The 23,955-nt window shown below is 41.5% G+C and overlaps 1 protein-coding gene across 3 annotated transcripts in view; it reads left to right on the top strand.

Moving 5' to 3' along the window:
* Window positions 1-23,955, top strand: part of UTRN (utrophin) — a 565,218-nt gene that overhangs the window by 215,595 nt on the left and 325,668 nt on the right. The window contains exon 1 of one of the 3 annotated variants that reach the window (XM_050949464.1): window positions 9,278-9,421. The exons of the other annotated variants lie outside the window; for them this stretch is intronic. Coding sequence (XP_050805421.1) covers window positions 9,278-9,421 — 144 coding nt within the window. Of the gene's footprint in view, window positions 1-9,277; window positions 9,422-23,955 lie in introns of those variants that run through there. 3 annotated transcript variants of the gene reach the window in all.

Below are 23,955 nucleotides of genomic sequence, written 5' to 3'. Positions count from 1 at the left end.
ATGGAGTGAGTAGAATGCACTACTATAATCCTGCCTTGGGGGAAGGACTGAATGGAGACAGAGAAGGGGACAGAGAGTGGTGTGGAAATCAAGGGTACTTGATGGCTGGGAGATTACAAAAAGACTGGATGGAAGGGTACATGGGCTATGCCCTGGAAATGAGGTGGTGATTGGTGAGAAGGAAATTGCTCGTGTATGATATTTCCATTGTCAGTGTTTAGTGAAGATGAGTTTGAGGAGTGGCCATTTTGGTGAGTAGAAGAGTTGATTCAGCAATGAAAGTCAAATGAGGTGGGGGGAAAAAAAAGGCCAGCTGGGAAATCTGTTTGTAAATTGTTCAAGGAGGAAGAACCTATGGTCGGGGAACCACCCAGTCCGGTGCATAGGCTGTGGTAGAGGAAGCTGGTGTTGGGCAGAAGAATCTACTTAAATGAAGAAGGCTGGCTCTGGTCAGACTCCATGCAATAGGCATTATCCCATCCTGAACACAGGGTGCAGAAGAGCAGGCTGGCATTAGCACAGGTATAAGGAGAGGGAAGTGTGCACAGGAGACCTGGAAGAGAGGAGACGTGTGCTAGTGATGGAGCCTGGGAATGGGAAAATGAAGAGCAGACAAGAAGAGGAGAGAAAATAATTACAGAGATGGAGAAAATGTATACTGTTAAATTTGGAGATAAAAGAATGAAATGGGGAGAGAGTGAGAGTGTGAGCAGAGAATAAAGAAATGAAAAACACAAAAGCAAGTAAAGCCAGTTTAAGGACAATAAGTGTTTAGTTTTCCCATATTCCTATCTGCTGTCATATTTCTCAGAAGAGGGAGTATTCAGAAGGGAGGAGAACTGAGGGAACCAAGGCAGAGGATGTAGAATCTTCAAGCTGATCACATCTGTTTGAAAGGGAGTACACCAACACTTGAAACATTTATAATTGAGCAATGTATAGACCATATGCTTCAAAGCTATGCAATACCTGAGGTTCTGTGAATTCGTCAGAGCCTTAATGTTACTTTTAATTGGTGCCTCTGACTGATGCATGAGAAGGATGTATGGAGATATTCATGTAGATAATATGCAGATTAATAGTAGATGTATTAATTCTTTCAGATTTTTCAAACTAAACCTGAAATCAGACATTGGCTATCCATTCAGGCTAGACATTGAAAAAAAGTATGCATCTTCTAGGTGAACAGGTAAATTGTATTCTAGCTCTGTAGAACATATCTAACTCTGCAGTCTTAAAAAACAAAAAGAAAAAAACTTGAGCAGTTGCAGTGTAGATACTAATCTTCATCCTGTGCTGTGTACTAGGTCTCATATCCTAATTCAGTGGCTCAAACCTCTTGTATGCTGTGACCCCACATTACAAAGAAAAGTTTTAATCCTTTAATTTGGGATATAAATGTATATTCCATATCAAAAAAGACGATAGGAGGACCAAAAGAATGCCACCATGAGTGGATGATATTCACCTCCAGAGTTCTGAAGGAACTCAAATTGCAGAACTACTAATTGTGGTATGTTATCTAACCCTGAAATCAGCATCTGTACCAGATGTTTGGAGGGTAGATAATGTAATGCTGATTTTTATAAAGGGCTTCAGAGAAGATTAAATTCACCTGAGGACAGTAAATTACTGTCCAGTGAGCCTAACTTCAGTACTGGGCAAATTGGTAGAAACTATAGTCAAGAACAGAATTATCTGACCCGTAGCAGATAAACATGATTGGTGGGGGAAGAGTCAACAGTGCTTTTGTAAATGGAAGTCATGCCTCACTAATCTATTAGAATTCTTCAAGCATCTGTGTAAGGGTGATCCAATTGATATAATTGTATTTGGGTTTTCAGGGGAGGGGGAGGGATAGCTCAGTGGTTTGAGCATTGGCCTGCTAAACCCAGGGTTGTGAGTTCAATCCTTGAGGGGGCCACTTAGGGATCTGGGGCAAAAATTGGTCCTGCTAATGGAGGCAGGGGGCTGGACTCGATGACCTTTCAAGGTCCCTTCCAGTTCTAGGAGACTGGTATATCTCCTACTTAAAAAAAAAAAAAAAAAAAAAAAAAAAAGGCTTTTGACTTGCTCTCTGATCATCAAAGGCTATTAAGGAAACTAAGTAGCCATAGGATGAAGAGGGAGGATCTGCCCATGGATCAGTAACTGGTTGAAAGATGAGAAACAAAGGATCAGAATAAGTGGTCATTTTCTCAATGGAGAGAAGTGAACTACGGTGTCCCCTATGGATCTGTACCAAAATCAGTGCTGTTCAGCATATATTCACTCATGATCTAGAAAAAGTGGTGAACACTGAGGTGGAAAAGTTTGCAGATCATATAAAATTGTTCAAGATAGTTAAATCCAAAGCAGAACGTGAGGAGTTAGAGGGATCTCACAAAACTGGGTGACTGAGTAACAGTATGGCAGATGGAATTCAACATTATTAAGTGGAAAGTAACGCACATTGGAAAAAATAATCCCAATTATAATTATACGGTGATGGGTTCTAAATTAGCTGCTGATCTTCGAGTGATTGCTCATATCCATTCCAGTTAGGTGTACGCGCTCATCGGAAGATTTTTACCCTAGCAACTCCGGTGGGTCGGCAGGTCGCCCCCTGGAGTGGCGCTGCCATGGCGCTGGATATATACCCACTGCCGACCCGACCGCTCCTCAGTTTCTTCTTACTACCTGTGTCGGTCGTTGGAACAGTGGAGTGCGGCTTAGCTCTCCTCCACTTCCCTAGCTTTTCCTTGGTCGTTTGATCTCTTGTTGTATATTGTTGACTTAGTCTATAGTGTAATTAGTTTTATAGTTATTAGTTAGTTACTGTATATAGTTTAGTGGGGCTTGGGCATTAGCCCTCCTCCTTGCTCCCTCGTTGTCCAGTCGGTTAATGAGAGGGAGCGCCATGGCCAGCAGGCTCCGGCCCCTAAATCAAAGGACGCGAGGCACATGGATTTGCTAGGGCGAAAAGTCTATTCCGCGGGGGCTCTCCAACTCCGCGTGTCCAATCAGCAAGCCTTCCTTAGCCGCTATAGTTACAACACCTGGGCAGCAGCGGACAAATTTAAGGAGTTGCTTCCGCAGGATGCACGACAGGAGTTCTCGGCGATCCTCGATGAAGGAAAGAAGGTGGCAAGAACCTCCTTCCAGGCTTCCCTGGACACCACGGACTCAGCCGCCAGGACTCTGGCCTCTGGCATGACTATGCACCATATCTTGTGGCTGCAGGTCTCCAGCCTCCCCCCTGGAGCTCTAACACACTATCCAGAATCTTCCATTTGAGGGCCAAGGGCTGTTCTCGGATAAAACTGACCCTAGGCTGCAGAGCCTAAAAGACAACAGGGTCATTATGCGCTCATTAGGAATGCACACGCCGGTAACAGTGCAGGCCGTTCCAGTCCCAGCCGCTCCACCCTTTTCCTCAGCCCCGGCAGAGGCAAGACTTCGCCAGACAGCAAGGCAGAACCGGTCGCCGCAGGCAGTCAGGCAACCAAGGGGGCCAGAACCAAAGCTCCTCCAAGCCTTCCTCAGGGCCAAAACCCTCCTTTTGAAGGTGCGCCCGAGGGTGTTGTACCAGTTTCTTTAAAGGATCCGTCCCCTCCTTTTTCCATCCGTCTTTCTTTTTTCCTCCCTGCGTGGTCCCAGCTAACATCAGATCGTTGGGTCTTACGCATGGTGGAACTTGGATACCACCTTCAATTTATTTCAACCTCCACCTTCCACCCACCTCCCTTGTCCCTCTTCAGGGACCCCTCTCACGAGCAACTCCCTCCTACAGGAGGTGCAAACGCTCCTCACCAAAGGAGCCATAGAGGAGGTACCGGAGCACGAGCGGGGCAAGGGGTTTTACTCCCGCTACTTCCTAATCCCGAAGGCAAAGGGGGGATCTCAGACCTATCCTCGATCTGCTGGAACTCACCAGATATATGATGAAGTTGAAGTTCCGTATGGTATCCCTGGGGACCATTATTCCATCCCTGGATCCTGGAGACCGGTATGCCGCCCTCGACATGCAAGATGCCTACTTCCACATAGCCATCTTCTCGCCTCACAGGAGGTTCCTCCGGTTCATGGCCAACTGCCAACATTTTTAGTTCGCGGTCCTCCCGTTCGGCCTCTCTGCAGCCCCAAGAGTATTCACCAAATGTATGGCTGTAGTCACCACCCACCTTCGCCGAAGTCGGATACACGTCTTTCCGTATCTAGATGACTGGCTCATCTGTGGGACCTCCGAGGCGCGAGTCCTCAGTCACGTCCACATTGTCAAGGACCTTTTCCTACACCTAGGTCTAATGATCAATGTGGAAAAATCGACTCTGATCCCCACTCAGAGGATAGAATTTATTGGCGCCACCCTGGACTCCACTCTTACCAAAGCCTGTCTACCACTGTCACGGTTCCAGACTATGGCAGCCATCATCCGGAGACTGCGAGCGGCGCCGTTGACATCGGTGCACACTTGTCTCACTCTCCTGGGCCACATGGCAGCCTGTACGTTCGTAACGAACTACACCAGACTGCACCTCCGGCCCCTCCAGTTGTGGCTCCACTCACAATACCGTCCAGCCAGGGATCCTATGGACATGGTCGTCACTATTCCCCCGACCGTCCTAGACTCCTTCGAGTGGTGGCTAGATCCCTCCATGGTGTGTGCAGGGCTCCCGTTCCACCCACCCCAGCCCTCGGCGTCCCTGACAACGGATGCATCATACCTGGATTGGGGGGCTCACCTTGGGCGTCTACGCACACAGGACCTTTGGTCATCTCAAGAGCTGACCCTCCACATCAACGTCCGGGAGCTGAGAGCGGTCCGCCTAGCTTGCCAGACATTCCAGCACCACTTATAGGGCTGCTGGGTGTCAGTATTCACCGACAACACAACGGCCATGCACTATATAAACAAGCAGGGCGGCACGAGATCTTCACCCGTGTCAAGAGACCTTACGACTCTGGGACTTCTGCATAGCCCACTCCATACACCTCTTCGCGTCCTTTCTCCCAGGAGTTCAGAACACGCTGGCGAATCGCCTCAGCAGATCCTTCCTTTCCCACGAATGGTCCCTTTGCCTGGATGTTGCTCTTTCTCTTTTCCGGAGGTGGGGGTTTCCCCGGATGGACCTCTTTGCGTCCCGCGGGAACAGGAAATGCCAGACGTTCTGCTCCTTTCAAGGCCTCTCACCGGGTTCAGTGGCGGACTCCTTTCTTGTACCGTGGACAACGCACCTGCTCTACACCTTTCCACCATTTCCGCTCGTCCACAGGGTCCTACTGAAATTACGCAGGGACAAAGCCCGCTTGATCATGATAGCTCCAGCGTGGCCTCGGCAGCACTGGTGCACCATGTTGCTAGACCTATCCATAGCCGACCCTGTCACGCTGCCTCTTCACCTGGACCTGATCACCAACGACCATGGCAAACTGCGTCACCCAGACCTTCAGTCCCTCCACCTCACAGCATGGCTCCTGCGTGGCTGACCCAGTCTGAGCTGCGTTGCTCTACCCCAGTGCAACAGGTGCTCCTGGGTAGCAGGAAGCCTTCCACTAGAGCGACATATTTGGCCAAGTGGAAGCGTTTCACTTGCTGGTGCGTGGAGCGGAACTTCCTTCCCACCGAGGTCTCCATCTCCAACATTTTGGATTACCTCTGGTCCCTTAAACAACAGGGCCTAGCGGTATCGTCTCCGAGGGTCCATTTGGTGGCCATTTCTACCTTCCACCCAGGGGAGAATGACCACTCGGTATTCTCACACCTAATGGTGTCTAGATTCCTTAAGGGCCTAGAACGCCTTTACCGCCAGGTACACCACCCTGCCCCTACATGGGACCTTAACCTGGTTTTTGCCAGACTCATGTCCGCCCCTTTCGAGCTGTTAGCAACTTGCTCTCTTCTCTACCTCTCATGGAAAACCGCTTTCCTAGTTGCCGTCACATCAGCGAGACGAGTCTTGGAGCTTTGAGCCCTCATGGTAGATCCCCCATATACTGTGTTTCACAGGGACAAAGTTCAGCTGCGACCACATCCAGCCTTTCTCCCCAAAGTGGTATCGGCCTTCCATGTTAACCAGGAGATCTTCCTATCTGTCTTCTTTCCAAAGCCCCATTCGTCTCGTAGGGAGCAGCAGCTACACTCCCTAGACGTCTGTAGAGCGCTTGCTTTTTATATTGAGCGAACTAAACCATTTCGCAGAACCCCCCAACTCCTCGTCGCGGTGGCTGAGAGTATCAAGGGCCTACCCGTCTCCTCGCAGCGGATTTCGTCCTGGGTAACGTCGTGCATCCGCACCTGTTACGACTTGACTCACGTCCTCTCGGGCCACGTGACTGCGCACTCTACCAGGCCTCAGGCCTCATCGGCTGCTGTCCTCGCTCACGTGCCCATTCCTGAAATTTGTCGTGCAGCGACCTGGTCCTCAGTCCACACCTTTGCCTCCCACTATGCCCTGGTTCAGCAGTCTAGGGATGATGCAGCCCTCGGCTCCGCAGTGTTACACTCTGCGACATCTCACTCCGACCCCACCGCCTAGGTAAGGCTTGGGAATCACCTAACTGGAATGGATATGAGCGATCACTCGAAGAAGAAAAGACGATTACTCACCTTTGTAACTGTTGTTCTTCGAGATGTGTTGCTCATATCCATTCCAAACCCACCCTCCTTCCCCACTGTCGGAGTAGCCGGCAAGAAGGAATTGAGGAGCGGTCGGGTTGGCAGGGGGTATATATCCAGCACCATAGCGGCGCCACTCCAGGGGCGACCTGCCGACCCACTGGAGTTGCTAGGGTAAAAATCTTCTGATGAACGTGCACGCGCGGCTCGCCCACCTAACTGGAATGGATACGAGCAACACATCTCAAAGAACAACAGTTACAAATATGAGTAACCGTCTTTTACTATTTAGGAAAGAGATCTTGAAATTACCATGAATAGTTCTCTGAAAACATCCACTCAATGCACAGCAGCAGTAAAAAAGGCTAACTGTTAGGAACTATTAGGAAAGGGATAGAAAATATCATAATGTCCCTATATCATGGGGCACCTGCAGCTTGAATGTCACGTGCAGTTCTGGTTGCCCTATCTCAAAAAAAAATATGGTGGAACTTGTAAAGATTCAGAGAAGGGCAACAAATATAATCAAGGATATGAAACATCTTTCATACAATGCGAGAGTAAAAAGATTAGGGCTATTCATCTTAGAAAAGAGACAACTAATGAGGGATATGAAAGAGGTCTGTAAAATCATGAATGGTGTAAAAAAAAAATGAGTAGAGAAGTGTTATCCTTTCACACAATACAAGAACCAGGGGTCACCCGATGAAATTAATAGTCAGCAAGTGCAATATAAACAAGACCAAGTACTTTTTCACATAATGCAAAACTAACCTGTGGAATTCATGCTAGAGGATGTTGAAATGGCCAAAAGCATAACGGGGTTAAAAAAAGAACTAGGTAAGTTCATGGAGGATAGGTCCATCAATGGCTATTAGCCAGGCATGCAACCCTCTACTCAGATGAACCTAAACTTTGGACTGCCATAAACTGGGAGTAAAAAACAGAGGTGGGTCACTCCATAGTTGTCCTTTTCTGTATACTCCCCCTGAATCTCTGGCCTGCTGGAGTCAGGACAGTGGGCAGGGTGGACCATAGTCTGATCCAGTATGGAAGCTCTTATGTTCTTAATTCCCATAGGCGAGCAGAGGGATGTCCAGAAACTAACTATCCATAAAGAAAGAAAAGGTGGTCAAGAGCCCCAGAACATGTTGGTAACTCTCCTTGGGGACATGACGCCCCCAGGTTGAGACCCAGCATTCTAATTAATATGTTAATTTAATGTTTTGATATGTGTTGGATAAGTGCATTTCCTGTTCTTTTGGAGATGTGGTTATCAGCTGTGTGATTTTTTTCCTCTCTTAATCTGGAGAATTTTTAGGATGCCATGATAGTGGAAGCCATGTACATGAACGTAAAAATAATTCAAAAGGGTTTTGCTCATTGGGTGTTCTTTCCTCCCTGTGCACTGTTTTTCAATGGGTTTCTAGAACACTTTTTTTTAACTAATTTGCATTGATTGCCTCACCTGCTATAATCAAAGTTGGATCTGTCTCTGTTTTGAGGCAGTGATGTTGTCCAGTGTTGTCCAAAACTCTATCTGTTTTGCTTCCTGCTGTGTTGATGTTTGTTCTTGCAGCACCTGTAATAGAAATGAAAATGTCTTTATTGACTCACCTCTCTAAGGAATAAGACATGGCTGCATGTGGTGGTGCTGTAATATGGCTATGTATGTTGGCTGGATTACACTTGGAATATGTTATAGGTAGAAAAAAAACCCCACATTGTAGTGTCTTATTTCTGCTGTTAGCTTGCTTAAATAATACTGCTTTATGGTGAATATACATCAAAGTGTTGCCTCTGAGGATTCAAAGCAGTGGAGACCCTGTCTAGGGATCATGATTTGAAATGTTCAGTTTGCCAATATCATATTCTCGTTCTTGTTGTTTCCATTTCTTAATGAGTCATTCAGGAAAAGGTTCTAATTGGAAATGGCATCTTAAAAATATTCATGCTTGCTGGTGTGGAAATTATTTGTTTGGGAGCCCTTTGGATGAATTAGCTTTAGAAGAGTTTTCACATGAAAGAGATTTGTCCCCAGCAGTTTTTCCTTTTGTATTAATAATCTAGCTTTGAGATGTGCCTGTATGTGATTTATTAGCCCTTAACATAAGGCTGATATAATTAGGGCAGGTATCCCTCTGCTCTTCTCTCAAGATTGATAACATGGTCTGTTGTTCACTCACTCCACAGCTCTGCCAGAGCTGCATTTAGTCTGAGAGGGAGAACACCCTTCTCCAGAGTGAGGGAGTGAATGCCGTTCTCTCTCTCTTTCTCAGTATAAAACAGCTATACGGGAAGAACTGTTGGGATATGTTGGAGCTGTCTTCCTAAGGGAATTCTGTTTTGTTTCTGCAGCTTTAATGTTTCAGTTAGTAATCTTCTCTGCTATTCAGTGCATTCCAGTATGGTAGCAGACATTCGGCTGCTCAACAACTTCATTCTTTCTCTGTGCATGCTGAGCTGAGCAAATACTGGCTAGGAGGAACTGTGAAGGGTTTTATTTTCTTGGTTTTTATTTTTTATTGAGAGAAACTTATGTTGTATCAACCTCATTTGCCTTTGAGACATATAAAGCTTTTTAGCTCTCAAAAGCAGTCCTGGAAGCGAGCATGCTCAGAGAGCTGGCAAATCGTTGTCCAGTGACCGGGAGTAAATGATAGTTGCTCTTCAGTTATAATGCACATTCTGAGGTATCTTCAGAAGTGTGGCAAACTTAAAATGATGGCTGTGGTGAGAACATCTCTGCAGAAAGTTGTGGTCTTGTTGCATCGCTTGCAGAGGATGGCAGTTTCTTCCCCACGTTACCAAAAGCTTTGTAAGGTGAGTAAAAAAAATGGGGAAAAAACAGATCTTTGGGAGTCTGTAGACCTTACTTTTATCTCAAAAAGCCAATAGATAGGATGGGGTGGCAGGAAAGCATCCGACTCTAGAAAGTAAATTTTGAAAGCCTGTTATATTCTGTTGTACGTACATACATGTGAGTTATTCACGAATGTGAAATATGTTGCTTTAAATGCACTTGCTGAGGTGGTGGGGTTTGTTTTCTTTTTTTTGATAAAATGTATTTGATTAACATTTAAGGATTTCTGTGAAGAAACTGTTCACATTCAATTACCTTCCTTAGAAGTCTATATTTTTTGGATGATGGTTAGGTTCTGGCAAATGTCTTACAATTCTTTAACTCCTATTTAATTGTTATCCAGGATACTTAAGCTTTCTTAAATTCCTATTTTTTGTTTGTTTTTGAGCTGAAACAAACTTTAAGCAAGCGTATGTTTTCAGCAGGCTAGTAAACAGTGTTAACACTTCTATTTTCCTATTCTATTTTTAGTGCTCTACAAAATTTTAAAAAAAGTTAGATGAAAATCATGTTGATAGATTTGACAGCTTTTTGTTTGAATAGAACTATTATCTCATTCCTTGAGACTGAATGTTCAGATTCCAGCCGGACTGTAGTATTGTTCCATACATTGCACAGGTACAGCTGGACAACTTTGTTGCTGTGAAAGTATCCCCAGCAACCCACTTGAAATATTTTTTTTTCGTCACTTCATGGATGCAAGACTTTTGAATGCAAGTTTGTGCTGTATTTCGGAAGTCATTTCTTAGGTAGTTAACATAACCTGACATAGTCAGTCATGCTCTCATGGATTTTTGGAGCCTAACAGGTGGATTCTCTTTCATGACTTTTGACAGTACAATTATTAGGAGAGGTGCATGCCCATGAGAAAAAGGGTATTTTGACATTACCGTGAAATCCATTGGCTGTTTTTGAAGCCATTGTTGGTTATCGGTGCTTATGATGTTTTTAAACTCTTTTGTTTCATACTGAAAGTACACACAAATTGCATATGAAGTATGTAAACCAATGCACGCCTGAAGGTAAACTGAGAAGTTCTCAGTGTTCATTTTTTATTAGATTGGAAAATGGCATGCTGCTAGCTAATCATGAAGTTTTGCATCAATGTGAGAGAGTTTCTGTTGGGGGAAATTTGGAGATGAAAGAAGCTACAAAGACATTGCCCAAATGCTTTATATTCTTTCATTGTCTCTTTCATTACTTCCAAACTTGACCGTAAAGTGATAATTGTTTAACATAATGTAAGTTAGCACGGGTAGAGTTTTGGCATGTCAGGATGATCGTACTCCCTTTGTATATACATTTGAAATTGTCCTGTTTACCTAATGTAGTTAAGTGATGTTTTAATTCACAGAAATGAATAATTGAGGATAGCTAGTTTGTTGTGTAAATGCAAGTTATTTAAGCATGTCTGCTTCAGTACTTTTTGTTTTTCATTTTAACAGTGAATAATTTGCTTTGATAAAGAACATTTGTTATGCAAATAAAGCATTTTTTTTATTAATGGAGAAGAAAACATTCATTCTCGCTTTCCTTTGCAAAATTACTAGTAATTATGAATACATAAAAGCATCTTTTTAGTCATTTTTATGTTTGTAGATAAACTACCTTGTAACAGAATGTTTGTCAACCTGGTAGTAAGTACTCAATGAATCCTATAGATGGGAGATAATAGCAGCAGTAATTGTCTGCTCAGTGGAAGTCTAGACACTAATCATGTGTATATAGTTTTCTGACTTTAAATCTACCCACGAGATACTAAAAATCTTAAAGAAGCTGTTACTTAAAACACATTTTCTGACTGAATGGCAAGCTCTGGGAAATTTGAGATTATATATTGTATGTTTTTCTTTAAAAACTTTGCTTTAGTGCTCTTAAAGATAGCCTGGTTATTAAACTGGAGTTTGACTTGTTCTGCCCTGCTAAATCAGCTACTGATAGAAAAGGAAATATTTGCAAACCCAGCCACTTCCAGCAGGTGTCAGTGTAAGGCAGTGATATGTGAGACTGATGATGGAACGTTTCATTCCTTTTTTGCTTCTGAGAATTAAATTACAAATTGAAAACCGTTTTTAAGGAAATCATTATTTACACTCAAGTTGTTGTCTCCACCTCCTCAAACCTTTGAAAAAAAATGCGGTATCTACTTCTCTTGTATATTCATGGAAATATAGCATTAACAGTTAAATACTGCATGAGAAGTTACATAATCATTATTAGGGTTTTGAATGAACAAATTGGTGCCTCATTTTTTTTCCGTGTTGCATAACCTAGGAAATACTAATTACCTTCCATGTAAAAGAAGCCCCTTCTGTGATTAGTGAGAGAGTCAGCAACGGCAAAGAGATTAACATCAACAATATAAATGCTCAGATGAACAGAGTGCTTATCTAATTAAGAGCATCATAAACGAAAACAGGCATGATCCTCAAATTGTGATCAAAACTGCTTTTCTTCTAATTTAGTAGCATGGTAAAGTAATAACTTAAAACTCAGTCTTCAGACTGTAAATTTGTTAAAAGCAGAAACAAAACCCAGCCCTTCCTTAAACTACATTTAGAATGTTGCTGAAATGGAAGATCATACAAAATTCTAAGTTCAGGTTAATATTTCATATGTGAGGAATTCCTTTTTCCTCCTCTGACTTCTCCAGATGAACACAATGATGAATACTTAAGTCTTTTTTTTTCTGATAATCCTCCACTGAACCTGCTACGTAACTGTGGTACGTTGAAATCATTTGAGGACATAACTAGTATTTACAGCAGCACAACAATTACATTGTACCAGAACATATTAGTGTCATCATTCAATGGTTAACTTCGCCTTATTTGTCAGACACAATTTTTTTAAAAATAGTTTATTGCATCATAAAATTCAGAAGTAAGAGATGGAATAACCTAAAAGGCCAATTGTTGAATGCAAAATTGTTCAAAGAGCACATTTTCTACTGTTATGTCCAAAGTGGTTCACTGAAGACTAGAATAGTTGCTTCATGAGAAGGTATAAAACTGATAGATTTTTCCCCTGAAGCGAAAACTGCAACATTACTTATGAAAATAGTATATGAAATTAGAAAGCTTTTATGAATGCTTGTAACAAAAATGATAAAATGTTTTATAGCTCAAGCAGGTAAATGTAGTGAACATTTTGAAATATGTATTATGTTGTTGGAGAATTACAGCACACTATTAGCACGTATGCAGATCAATTGAAAGAGAGAATGGGAAAGAGCTGGTATCTGAGAGAGAGAATATGCTTTTGAAAAAATGTGTTCATTAAAAAATTATAAAATATGTATAAATTCATATTTTAAAGATTGTCCTTTTCTGCTATTTATTTTCACTACTGTTATTGAATATACTAAGATATAGGAACATTAAAAGTTTTGAACCATGGAAATGTAGGACTGAAAGGACCTTGACAGTTCATTTAATCCAGTCCCCTGCACTGAGATAGGACTAAGTATTATCTAGACCATCCCTGATAGGTATTTGTCTAACCTGTTCTTGAAAATTTCTCATAGTGGAGAATCCACAACCTCCCTAGGTAATTTGCTTAACTACCCATACAGTTAGGAAGTTTTTCCTAATGTCTAACCTAAATCTCCCTTACTGCAATATAAGCCCATTATTACTTGTCCTGTCTTCAGTGGTTAAAGAGGACAGTTAGTCACCCTTTTCTTTATAACAGCCTTTTACATACTTGAAGAGCGTGATCATGTCATACCTCTGTTTTCTTCTCCAGACTAAGCAAACCCACTTTTTTCAATCTTTCCTCCTTGGTCATGTATTCTAAACCTTTAATCAGGTTTGTTTCTCTCCTCTAGACTTTCTCCAATTTGTCCAAATCTTTTCTGTAGTGTGGTCCCAAAACTGGATACAATATTCCAGTTGAGGCCTTATCAGTGTTGAGTAGAGTGGAAGAATTACTTCTCGTGTTTTGCTTGCAATACTCCTGCTAATACACCCCAAATGATGTTCACTTTTTTTGTGACAGTTACATTGTTGGCTCTTATTTAGTTTGTGATCCTCTATAACCCCCAGATCGTTTTCTGCGGTACTCCTTCCTAGGCAGTAATTTCCCATTTTGTATTTGTGTAACTGATTGATCTTTCTTAATTATAGTCGTTCACATTTGTACTTATTGAATTTCATCCTATTTAATTCAGACCATTTCTCCAGTCTATCAAGATCATTTTGAATTTGCAACCCTCTAAGTTTGGTATCATCTGCAGACTTCATAAGTGAACTCTCTATGCCATTATCCAAAACATGTAAGAAGATATTGAATAAAATGGTTATAATGAACACTAAGGTAGCTCAGAGTCACCTTTCACGTGACGTTGGTGATGTCCTCATATTTTGAAAGTAGCAATAACTAGAGGTCTTTGTGATGGGATCTCTGGAGTAAAACCTGGAACTGGGGTACTGCTGTGCCCCCTTAACTCTCCAGCCTAAGCTGTCTCTCACAATGCTTTGCTACTGACAAGCACCAAAGTCCGCCAGTTCCTGTTATCACTCTGTACAACAGCATGTGGGGTCCCACGCCCAGCTAGATTGCATGAATGCTCCCTGAGCCACTCATGAATCACACTGAAAAAGGCACCAGCCAAATGCTCCCAACCTTGTACCCCAGAACTATGTGGTCTTGCCCTGGTCAGAAGCCTGACCAGTGTAAGTTTATTACTCAGTCTGCCCCTCCTTGGATGTGGAGGGGATACTGAGCTGAGATTTCCCATTCATTTCAACCAAAATATAGTTTTAGCTAAAATATAAAACAAATTTATTAACCACAGAAAGATTTTAAGTGATTATAAGTGGTTGCACAAAAGGTCAGAGATAGTTACCAAAGAAAATAAAAGGTAAGCACACAGTCTAAATCTTAAATCTTATTAGACTAGGCAGTATTTGGATCAAGCAGTTGTTCTTATCTCACTGGATGTTGCAGCCAGGTTACTGTTTTAATACAGAGCCTGTCTCCTCTAGCAGTAAGTCTCTGAAGCTTACAACATGTTTCAGTAACAACCTTACGGCAAAATCTCATAACTTCATACACACTAGTGCAATATGTATTTTGACAGAAGAATCTGTTTCATATGATATCTTACATGGCATATTTTGTATGAAATATATCATAATTATATGATGGGTGAATATGGGGGCTCCAGGGTGTTGCTTTGAGGTACAGAGTGCTACAGTCTTCTTATGGAAGTTTGAAAAACATGACTGGGAATAAGGCAAAAAAAATCAATAAAAGGATAGTTGTGGCAAAAGGCTAGAGTAAAATTGTGGCCCACTGAAGTCAATGCAGGTTTTTCCATTGACTTCAGTGGAACCAGGATTTCACCCTTAATATTTAAATGGTCTGAACTTGGTAAAGTATTGACATCTGTTCAATCTGATGACGTAGTGTCAATCAATTGGGTGCAAAAAGGAGAAACCGTAGCAGAGTAAAAGGACACTGTGGGGAGAGAGAACAAGAATTTCCTGAAGCAGCTCTTGGGGTGGTCAAAACCACAGGATACTGTACCTGTGGCATTGTTTAACTACCTTATATTTGATGAGTGACAAGTACAGCCGTATGTACATCATCAGAGACATTCCTGAACTATGTATAAGACAAATTTATGATCTTAATAGTAGGAACTCTGGAGCTAATTCTCATTTATAGTATGGCTGCTTTATATTGCTCTGTCAGTGTGAAGAGACCTTAAAGTGAGAGTAAATGTAATTTATGCCCCTTTTAAGGTCACTTCACAATCCCGGAGCTGCTTAGTCGCATTAACAACACAGTGAAAGTCCCAGAGTATGGCTGCTGCACTTGGGAATTTTACTGTGCTGTAGCAGTGTCCACACTGGACAGACAGCAAGCTGGTGTGCTGTAGATTCACACCCTAGCTTGCAGCTCAGTAACTTGCCATGCAAACAAGCCACAAGACTCAGATACTCCATCTACAAAGATCTGCCACCAGAGAACTTGTTGACAATTATAAGAACAAAAGCAAACCTTGGGAACATGAGCAATTTGAATAAGGAATGAGCTTAAAGAATGCTCTAGCATAAGGATATTAGATTTCAGGAGAGTGAATTTTGAAGAATTGAGGAATCAAGTGAATAATGTCTGATGAGAGTCGGTATTAAGATCCCCCTTTTTGGAAGAAGCCTGACAGAAGTATGATGATTGAAAGACAACACACTATTAATGTTGAAAAATACAAAAGCAAAGAACAGTTAGTGGCCAATATGCTTTTATAAAGTACCACTCAAAGATCTGAAGGTTGTTTTTAAAACATCTGCACTGTAAATTGAAGGCAACCCAAAGAGGGATGGTTTACATGGGGCAATTAAGAGCAGCAACAGTAGGTTGGTGGAATGCTAGTGAGAGAGACTTTATAAGAATAAGAGACTTTATAAGAATTTATAAGAATTGAGAGGAAAGGATTGCTAGAGAGAAATTAATAAATTAAGAGTGAATTAAATTAAATGAAGTCCTATCTGGAATCTGTCTCCCGCAAGCAAAATAAAGAAATGTAGACAACTATGAAGTCTGAAAGATCCTATAAAAAACACTGTTGGCAGAAAAACAGGCAAGGTAATACTTGGAAATATGAACACCTGCAACTCAACTGGCTCAGGTTTCAGAGTGGTAGCTGTGTTAATCTGTATCAGTAAAAACAACGAGGAGTCCTTGTGGCACCTTAGAGACAAACAGATTTATTTGGGCATAAGCTTTCGTGGGATAATGAAGTGGATTCTACCCCACGAAAGCTTATGTCCAAATAAATCTGTTTGTCTCTAAGGTGCCACAAGTATTCTTCATTGTTTCAAATGGCTCAGTTTACCTGCAATATAGAGTATTTAAGGAACTGATAACAATTTACATTTAAAAAGCCATGGAAAACTTAATGAGGTACTGGGAAAGACGTGGGAGAAAAAAGCATATTAGTACTGATCTTCTTCAAAGAAAGAAAGTCATCTTGGAAACTACTGTCCTCTATCTATCCCCTCTCCCTAGTAAAAATATGGAAGGAATATTGAGAGAGAAAATAATTAAAAATCTATAGAAAAACAGAGACAAGAAATAAGAGAGAAGAGTTTATAAATAGATACTGACAAAAAGTAATTGATTGCTTTTTGTTAGAATTTATGAAATTTGTGGATGAAGGGAAAACAGTGGGATCAATCTATTTGGATTCAGAAAAACATTTGATATTGTATATCTCAGTCTGATTGAGAAAAATGTAACTGATACTGCTTTGGAATGAGCCTTGTCTTGGTTGGATTGAAAACTGGCTCTAGTGTATTACACTGCAATTCATCATAAGCCTGTGTGTATTTAGTTAGGACATGGTGGTTAATGTGGTTCCATCAATGTCTGCATTAGGTCTGGTTGGTCTTAAAATTCTTTTTAAGGTGTTGATCTAGAGGTGAGGTAAACCGTACATTAATTCTAAATTAGAAGGAGTTTTGGACATCATTGAGAACAGGGAAATAACTCAGAGACAGGTAACAATTAAAAATGTAGGCAAAAATATAAATCATAGGACTGGAAGGGACCTCGAGAGGTCCTCTAGTCCAGTCCCCTGCACTCATGGCAAGACTATATTATCTAGACCATTCCTGACAAGTGTGTGTCTAACTTGCTTTTAAAAATCTCCAATTATGGAGATTCCACAACCTATCTAGGCAATTTATTCCAATGCTTAACCACCCTGACAGTTAGGAAGCTTTTCCTAATGTCCAACGTAAACCTCCCTTGCTGCAATTTAAGCCCATTGCTTCTTGTCCTATCCTCAGAGGTTAAGGAAAACCATTTTTCTCCTTCCTCCTTTTATGTACTTGAAAACTATTATGTCCCCTCTGTCTTCTCTTTTCCAGACTAAAGAAACCCAATTTTTTCAAATCTTCCCTCATAGGTCATGTTTTCTAGACCATTAATCACTTTTGTTGCTCTTCTCTGGACTTTCTCCAATTTGTCCACATTTTTCCTGAAATGAAATAGAAATTTGAAAAATGAAGGTAGGGAAAAATAACTCGAAACACTAATACTCAATGGGAGTAAAAAATTTAGAAAACAGTAATGTCTGCTGTCACACTTTAAATATTTATTGGCATCAAATTAGACTTGATTTGGTGTGTGTGTCTGTGTGTGGTGGTGGAGGGGTGGTAAATAAAAGGCCAGGGCAACTAGGGATGCATTTACACAGGCATTATGTCATGGGACAGGGAGATAACTGTCCACATGTCAAATGTTATGTTGAGGTTTGAGCATCTGTAGCAAAAGAGAGAGTGATAAATTGGAGGAAGATCAGAGAAGAGCATGAAATGGTTGGGGACTAGAGGAATATATTTATAAAGACAGATGAAAAGTGCTAAAGATGTAGAGTTTGGCCAGTATTTGAGTGTTGGGATGTCACGTAGCCATTTCCAAATATTTGAAGAGTGTAACCACTTACCAAAGATGTATATTATTTACTATAATAAGGGGTAATAATTCAGAGTACTAGAATGAAATAAAATAAGTTATATAGACTAAATTTATGGAAAAGTTTTTGACAGTAAGAAGTGGTACCCTGTGACTTCTCAAGGGGTGTAGTTCGTTAGAGCCCTCAACATCTGTCCCATTTTGAGACTAAACTAGACAAAATTCTTGTGGTTCTATAATAGGGAACAATTGTGTGAAACCTGATGTTAAGACTGGATGACCTGAGACACTTTGTTCTTTTAGGGGTAGTCCTACACTATTGCGCTACATTGGTGCCAGTGCACTGATGCTGCTGTGCTGCTCTAGCCAGGGGTGCCTCTAGGCATTTTTCTGCCCCAAGCACGGCAGGCTGCCATGCACGCCTGCGGGAGGTCCGGAGCCTGCCTGCCTGCCGTGCACGCCTGTGGGAGGTCAACTGAAGCTGCGGGACTAGCAGACCCTCTGCCGGCAAGCTGCTAAAGGCAGCCTGCCTGCTGCCCTCGCGGCAACCGGCAGAGCGCCCCCAGTGGCTTGCCGCCCCAAGCACACACTTGGCGTGCTGGTGCCTAGAACCGCCCCTGGCTGTAGCATGTCAGCTGAAGATGTGCTATGCCAACATGAGAGTGCTCTCCCATCGGCGTAATTACACCACCTCAGTGAGAGGCAGAAGCTATGTTTGTGGGAGAAGCGTCTCCTGCCGACTGGTGTGGGTCAATGTAACTTGTTTCGCTCGGGAGCGGGCGGTCGCTTTTTCACACTCCAACTAAAGTAAGTTACATCGACTTAAGTGGTACTGTATACAAGCCTGCAGTCTCTAAATTCTGATTCTAATAGGAACACAGTTTAATATTCTGTATAACTTACTTGTGACCTCAGGTGATTCTGCTTTTTCAACTTGTTCTTTTTTTTTTGGTATTCCTGATGCATTTTCAGGCCTGGCTTTTAATCCTCCAAAAGGAGATATATTATATGTCACCTGCTTTCTGTGGCTAGGAGCTTCTTTTCAAGTGAAGGTTGCTCATCCTCTTGGAAATTATTATGAGCAGGAGCTCAAATAATTGAAAAGGAAGATAAAGTGGTTTGTTTCAGCTTGTTTCTTTTCATAGCCCCTTCTCTAATTTTAATTTGTTGGAGGTCTATAAAATTTATAAATAGGATTTGTATATTAAAGTAGGTCATGCTTATGAGTGCTCAGTGCATAACATGGACATCTGGAGATGCCAGTCTTTTGTTTGAAAAAGAGAATGAGGAGAAACAAAATGGGAGCAAGCACAAAGAAATTCAGGTTTAATATTTTAACTTCCCCATCAGTCATTATTTTTAGCAAGTAGAATAAACTTAAGCAAAATGGAAACAAGACAAGCTCAGATACTCTGTATTTTTTTTAAACAATGTTTTAAAAGCAGTATTTAAAAAAAAATATTTCAGGACATTCTTTAGAAATCATATCAGGTTTAGTTGTGTGTCTGGCTTGTTGAACTGAAAACAACTTGGCCACTGCAGAAAAACGAAAATTAAGACAGAATATAGGGTATATTTATTCAAGACTGAGTGTGGGATTAATGGGAATATTGACTTCCTTGAACTTCATGTGTTCACAGGAACTGGATCAATATTTGATATATGATGTCCTCTATAATAGTATTTTACACAGCGCTTTTTGATTGCTACTCTTTTTGCAGTGCAAGAACTCTTTTCTGTCCCACTAGCATCCAACTGTGAGCTTGCCTCAGCCCAAATCCCATACTCCTGCATAAAAGTCATATGTGATACACTGTTTCATAATATCTCCCTCAAGCAGTACTTAGCATTTCTAAATGGCTCCAAGGAAGGATTATAATGATTCACCAACTCTTTCCTCCAAAACTGCCTATCTTCTCCAAATATAACATAATTCTGTTTCACACAGATCACCAGAACTAATAGCATGGACACTGCACTTGCTGAACAACCAGAAAAGTAAGCAATCTCTTTTGAAGTTGTAGTGCCATCCCAGCCATTAGGAACTCTGAAAGAATGATGCAATGTGAACTCCTATCACCTCTTACCCTCCCGTTCTTAACTAATGCAGAGAGTGAGGAGACCAAATGTCCTCAGGTCACATGTGAAACTGAATATTTCACATTAAAGTTTGCTGAGCTAATAACTGCAGACTTGCTTTGGTTTTATGCTGCACTGTCCCATATTCACTTAACGTACAACTCGTACCATAGTTTGCTACAAAGCTTTTCACCGGAAAACAAATAATTTTTGCTATATGGTGTGTGAGTGTAAAGTTACTGTTGGTGAAAGGTGAGAGTGACCATCCTGTAGACTGATGTATGTTTGTATTACTTGTCACTAAAGAAAATAATAATATGCAGTGCCATTGGTACCTTAAGGTGGTATTTTCTATTCTACATTAAGTATATGTATTATTGCAAATTCAGTGACAAATAAAAATACTAGGATGCTGTAAATGTTAATTGTGCAGTGGTGACCACTGAATCTGCAGGCTAGGTACTGCACTGGCAAGGGAGTACAAGCTTTTCCACATTGTCCCAGCAGCGTAGCAAATCTCTGACCCGGAAACACTATGCTCTAATGGAGGGACGGATACTTCAGTCTCAATGCTTGTTCAGTTCTTGCCTCTTTGGCTGAGGCTGACAACTAATGTGCCAATTAGTGCTAATTGTGGTGGGCTTTGTGGCTTGGTCCCTGAACAGTCACCTGAGGTCACGACTTTCTATCATTGCCATCTTGGTCTCAGTTTGAACCATATTTGAGAGGAAGGACACAGTATTAGCCCACTGAGCCAACCAGTCATCTTTCGTGTTCTGTTTCAATTGTTCCAGTTCAACCACTCTGTCTGGTTCGCTGTGTGATGCAAAAGAATTACTCAGTGGCTACAGCATCCAACATTACAAAATAGAGAGAGTTCACAATTCCCCCCCGCCCCCCTATACCTCCCCGAAACTGACAGACCTTCCAAAAAACTCCCCATGTCCGTCCCACGCTTACCCTTCCCCATTTCTCTGTTTGGAGGCAACACTTTCCCCCTCCTTGTCCATAAAAAGATCTTTACGGTTCCTAATGGTATTTGCTGGGCCACTATGTATTTGCCAGACACTGGCAGCTTAACAGCAGAAACATGCAGACTCCCTCAGGTATTTTCACTAAAAAGAAAATCTCCTTTCAGTCTGATCTTTCACTGTGTATTGTCTAATAGTGTCACAAAACAATCAGCTCTGAATTGCTTCCTTTTCTTAAAAAATTAATGCAGTCTGAGAGAAGTGTGGTGATTTGTCTTGAGGCAAATAATATGGATTGTGTCAGAGTAGTGATTCTTTAAAATAAAGTGATAAAATCTCTCCTTTGTGTAGAAGCATGTGTAAAAAGAAATAGAAAGATAGTAAAAGAGAGATTTGATTAGTAATGGGCCTGTGCAGTAAAATTTGGAATTGTACCTCAGTGAAAATCAAGGTGTTACAGTCCTTAAATTAACTGGATTCCTGGAATCTGATTATTTTCTCGAACTTTTTGTCCCTACATACAATTCTAATTTTGTCAACATTTTTTAAAAAAAGGCGTGCGTACTTTTCATTTCCCCCTTATCCTCCCTGGCGCCTAAACTGTAGTTCTATGCTAAAGGGAAAAACTCTTTGGTAGTGACAGAAATGATGAGCTGCAAGATTCCACGGCACTCAGCACAGCCTGTAGTGTTCAGAGCATGACATTCATGTATTTTTTGCAATGCACACTTATTTTTCCCCTTTCCTTCCCAGGAGCAGGAAACCAGCCTTCCTAATAGAACAGAGATTTTTACCGAACCAGCACAATCAAGATCTGATGATATTGTTTGAAATGCTTAGAAAAAATGTGACTGTATGATTTAAATTGAGGTTTTGCAGCAGAGAATAAGCCTTGAAAGTGTCCGCATTAGTCCTTTGAATGACAGTGCTAACAATTGTAGCTCAACTGTTCAGCTGAAAAATGAGGCAGTGTTTTTCTAGTGGCTAGAATGAATGTCCTGAGTTCTGTTCCCAACTACTCCACTGCACTCTTGAGCAAATTGCTTAACGTCTTTCTCTTGGAAAGTCACAAGGATAAAAAAAGAGCACTTAAACTTTTGAGATGAAAGGAGTGCAATTTAAGAGCAAATTACAATATACACCAATAAACTATTTTTTATGCCACTCATAGCTGATTTTTAGAGGATCCATTATTATTAGTCTCAGCTGTTGATTGGTTAGGTTTGGAAAATGAAAAAAATCAGAGGGAACCAAATTGTCAGACTGCTAGTGTTCTACCCATAAAAGAACTACTGGATTCCCTACTGATCTAAAAATAAACAATATACAAGCTTCTCCTGTGGTAGAGGTAAATTACCAAGAGTGGGGACTAGACAGAGTAAAAACAGATGGATCATATGGAATTTTTGGGTTGCAAAAGAAGGGAAAACGGATCACCCCCTCCCTTTGCCAGAACAATATGCAGCTATTGAAATGAGGCCCTAACTTGTACAATTTGCTATGCTGATGAAACCAGAAAACTTCCTGACAGGAAGGATAATGATAACGCAAAATGTGTAGATAGAAATATGCTAAAACCTTTGGAATTTATCAAAATGGAAGACCGCATATATATCAAATGTTTGTATCGCATCCACATGAGGACCAAAAAGAGAAGTTAATGAGCAGATTTATTTTCTGTTGTGAAGCTGTCTGAAACACAGCTCTGGGACAGAATACAACAGGCAGTTAAATAGAAAACTGCTATAGGAAGGCTTTAAACTTTATTCTTTCCAGACCTAACTCCAATTATCTACAGAATGTGGAAGAGGACTGTGATTTAGAGTCCCTTAAAAAGCCTATGGCATAAAGCTATAAATGATGATTTGTTGGTTTAAACTGATTTTAATATGTTTAGACATCCATTTCTGTTTGGTACTGTCCCAACATCTGTGCAGAAGATGATTCTTTGTCAGTTTTATTTATATTTACACACCTACACACCCCAGTTTTTTATTTTCCATACCTTTCTTCCACCTGCTGGTTTGGCATTTAATTTCTTGATACTTATATTATTACTTTTACACACTTAATTCTTGGGTGGGATGAGTTAAGGAAGTGAAAGGCAACTCTCTAATCTAGATGTCTGCATAGCTCAGTAGACAGACTTGTGTTAGTTTCTTGTGAGCTAGTGCACTAAAAATAGTAGGGTCGATGTTGTGGCACAGGCTGTGGTTCATTCTAGCTGCTTGAGTCCCAGTCCACTCTGCCCCCTGGATCCAAGCTTAGATGGCTAGCTCAAGTTGCTGTCTGTCCCACATTGTCTACACTGCTGTTTTTAGTGCACTGGTTAGAGCTGTTAACTCAAACTGGGAGGCATGATTCCAGCTGCAGTATAAGCATACACCTATGTGGCAGTTTGTGCACTTCATTCTCCTGGGTGGTCCCTGAAGGAATTTACCATGATCTTTGCCCAAGGGCCCCTGACATGGTGGAGCAATTGAGCATTACCACGCCAAGTCCAGGAAGTATCCAGTTTTGGAGGTAGCTTTGTTACCTGTCACAGGAGAGGAATTTTGCCATGCCTGCTGGCAGCATTCAACCATCATTCAAACACTATGCTCTGAGTCTTAGGAGGGTGAAGATGAAGTAGAGACTCCTTAGGAAAGCACAAGAACTCCTAACAGAGCAAATGCAGCAGAGGCCCAGTCTGCAGTATAATCCCAGTATCTCCCCTCCTGAAGATTCTGCCATTGTAAGTCAGGAGTTAGCTCTCAAATTAAATATTCTGCCAGCTCCTGAAAATCCCACAAGTACAATTTGAAACCTGCATTCAAGGGCAAGCACTCACCAAGCCAGCAGAGAGACTGCCACAGATATCTCTAATTCAGGAATCACTCCTCACATAGCAGACAAAGCCTGAGTCATTATTCTCCATCGGGTTATCCAGTCATGCAGATGGTGGAGAAACAGGAGTTCTGTGATGGAATGAACTTTGCTGCAAATTCTGGATTTACAAGCTCTTTACAATGGATATC

The sequence above is a fragment of the Gopherus flavomarginatus genome, chromosome 4, assembly GCF_025201925.1.
Source record: "Gopherus flavomarginatus isolate rGopFla2 chromosome 4, rGopFla2.mat.asm, whole genome shotgun sequence".
In the NCBI taxonomy this organism is placed as follows: Eukaryota; Metazoa; Chordata; order Testudines; family Testudinidae; genus Gopherus; species Gopherus flavomarginatus.
Note: the sequence above shows the minus strand (reverse complement) of the source record. Positions and strands in the feature narration are given on the sequence as shown.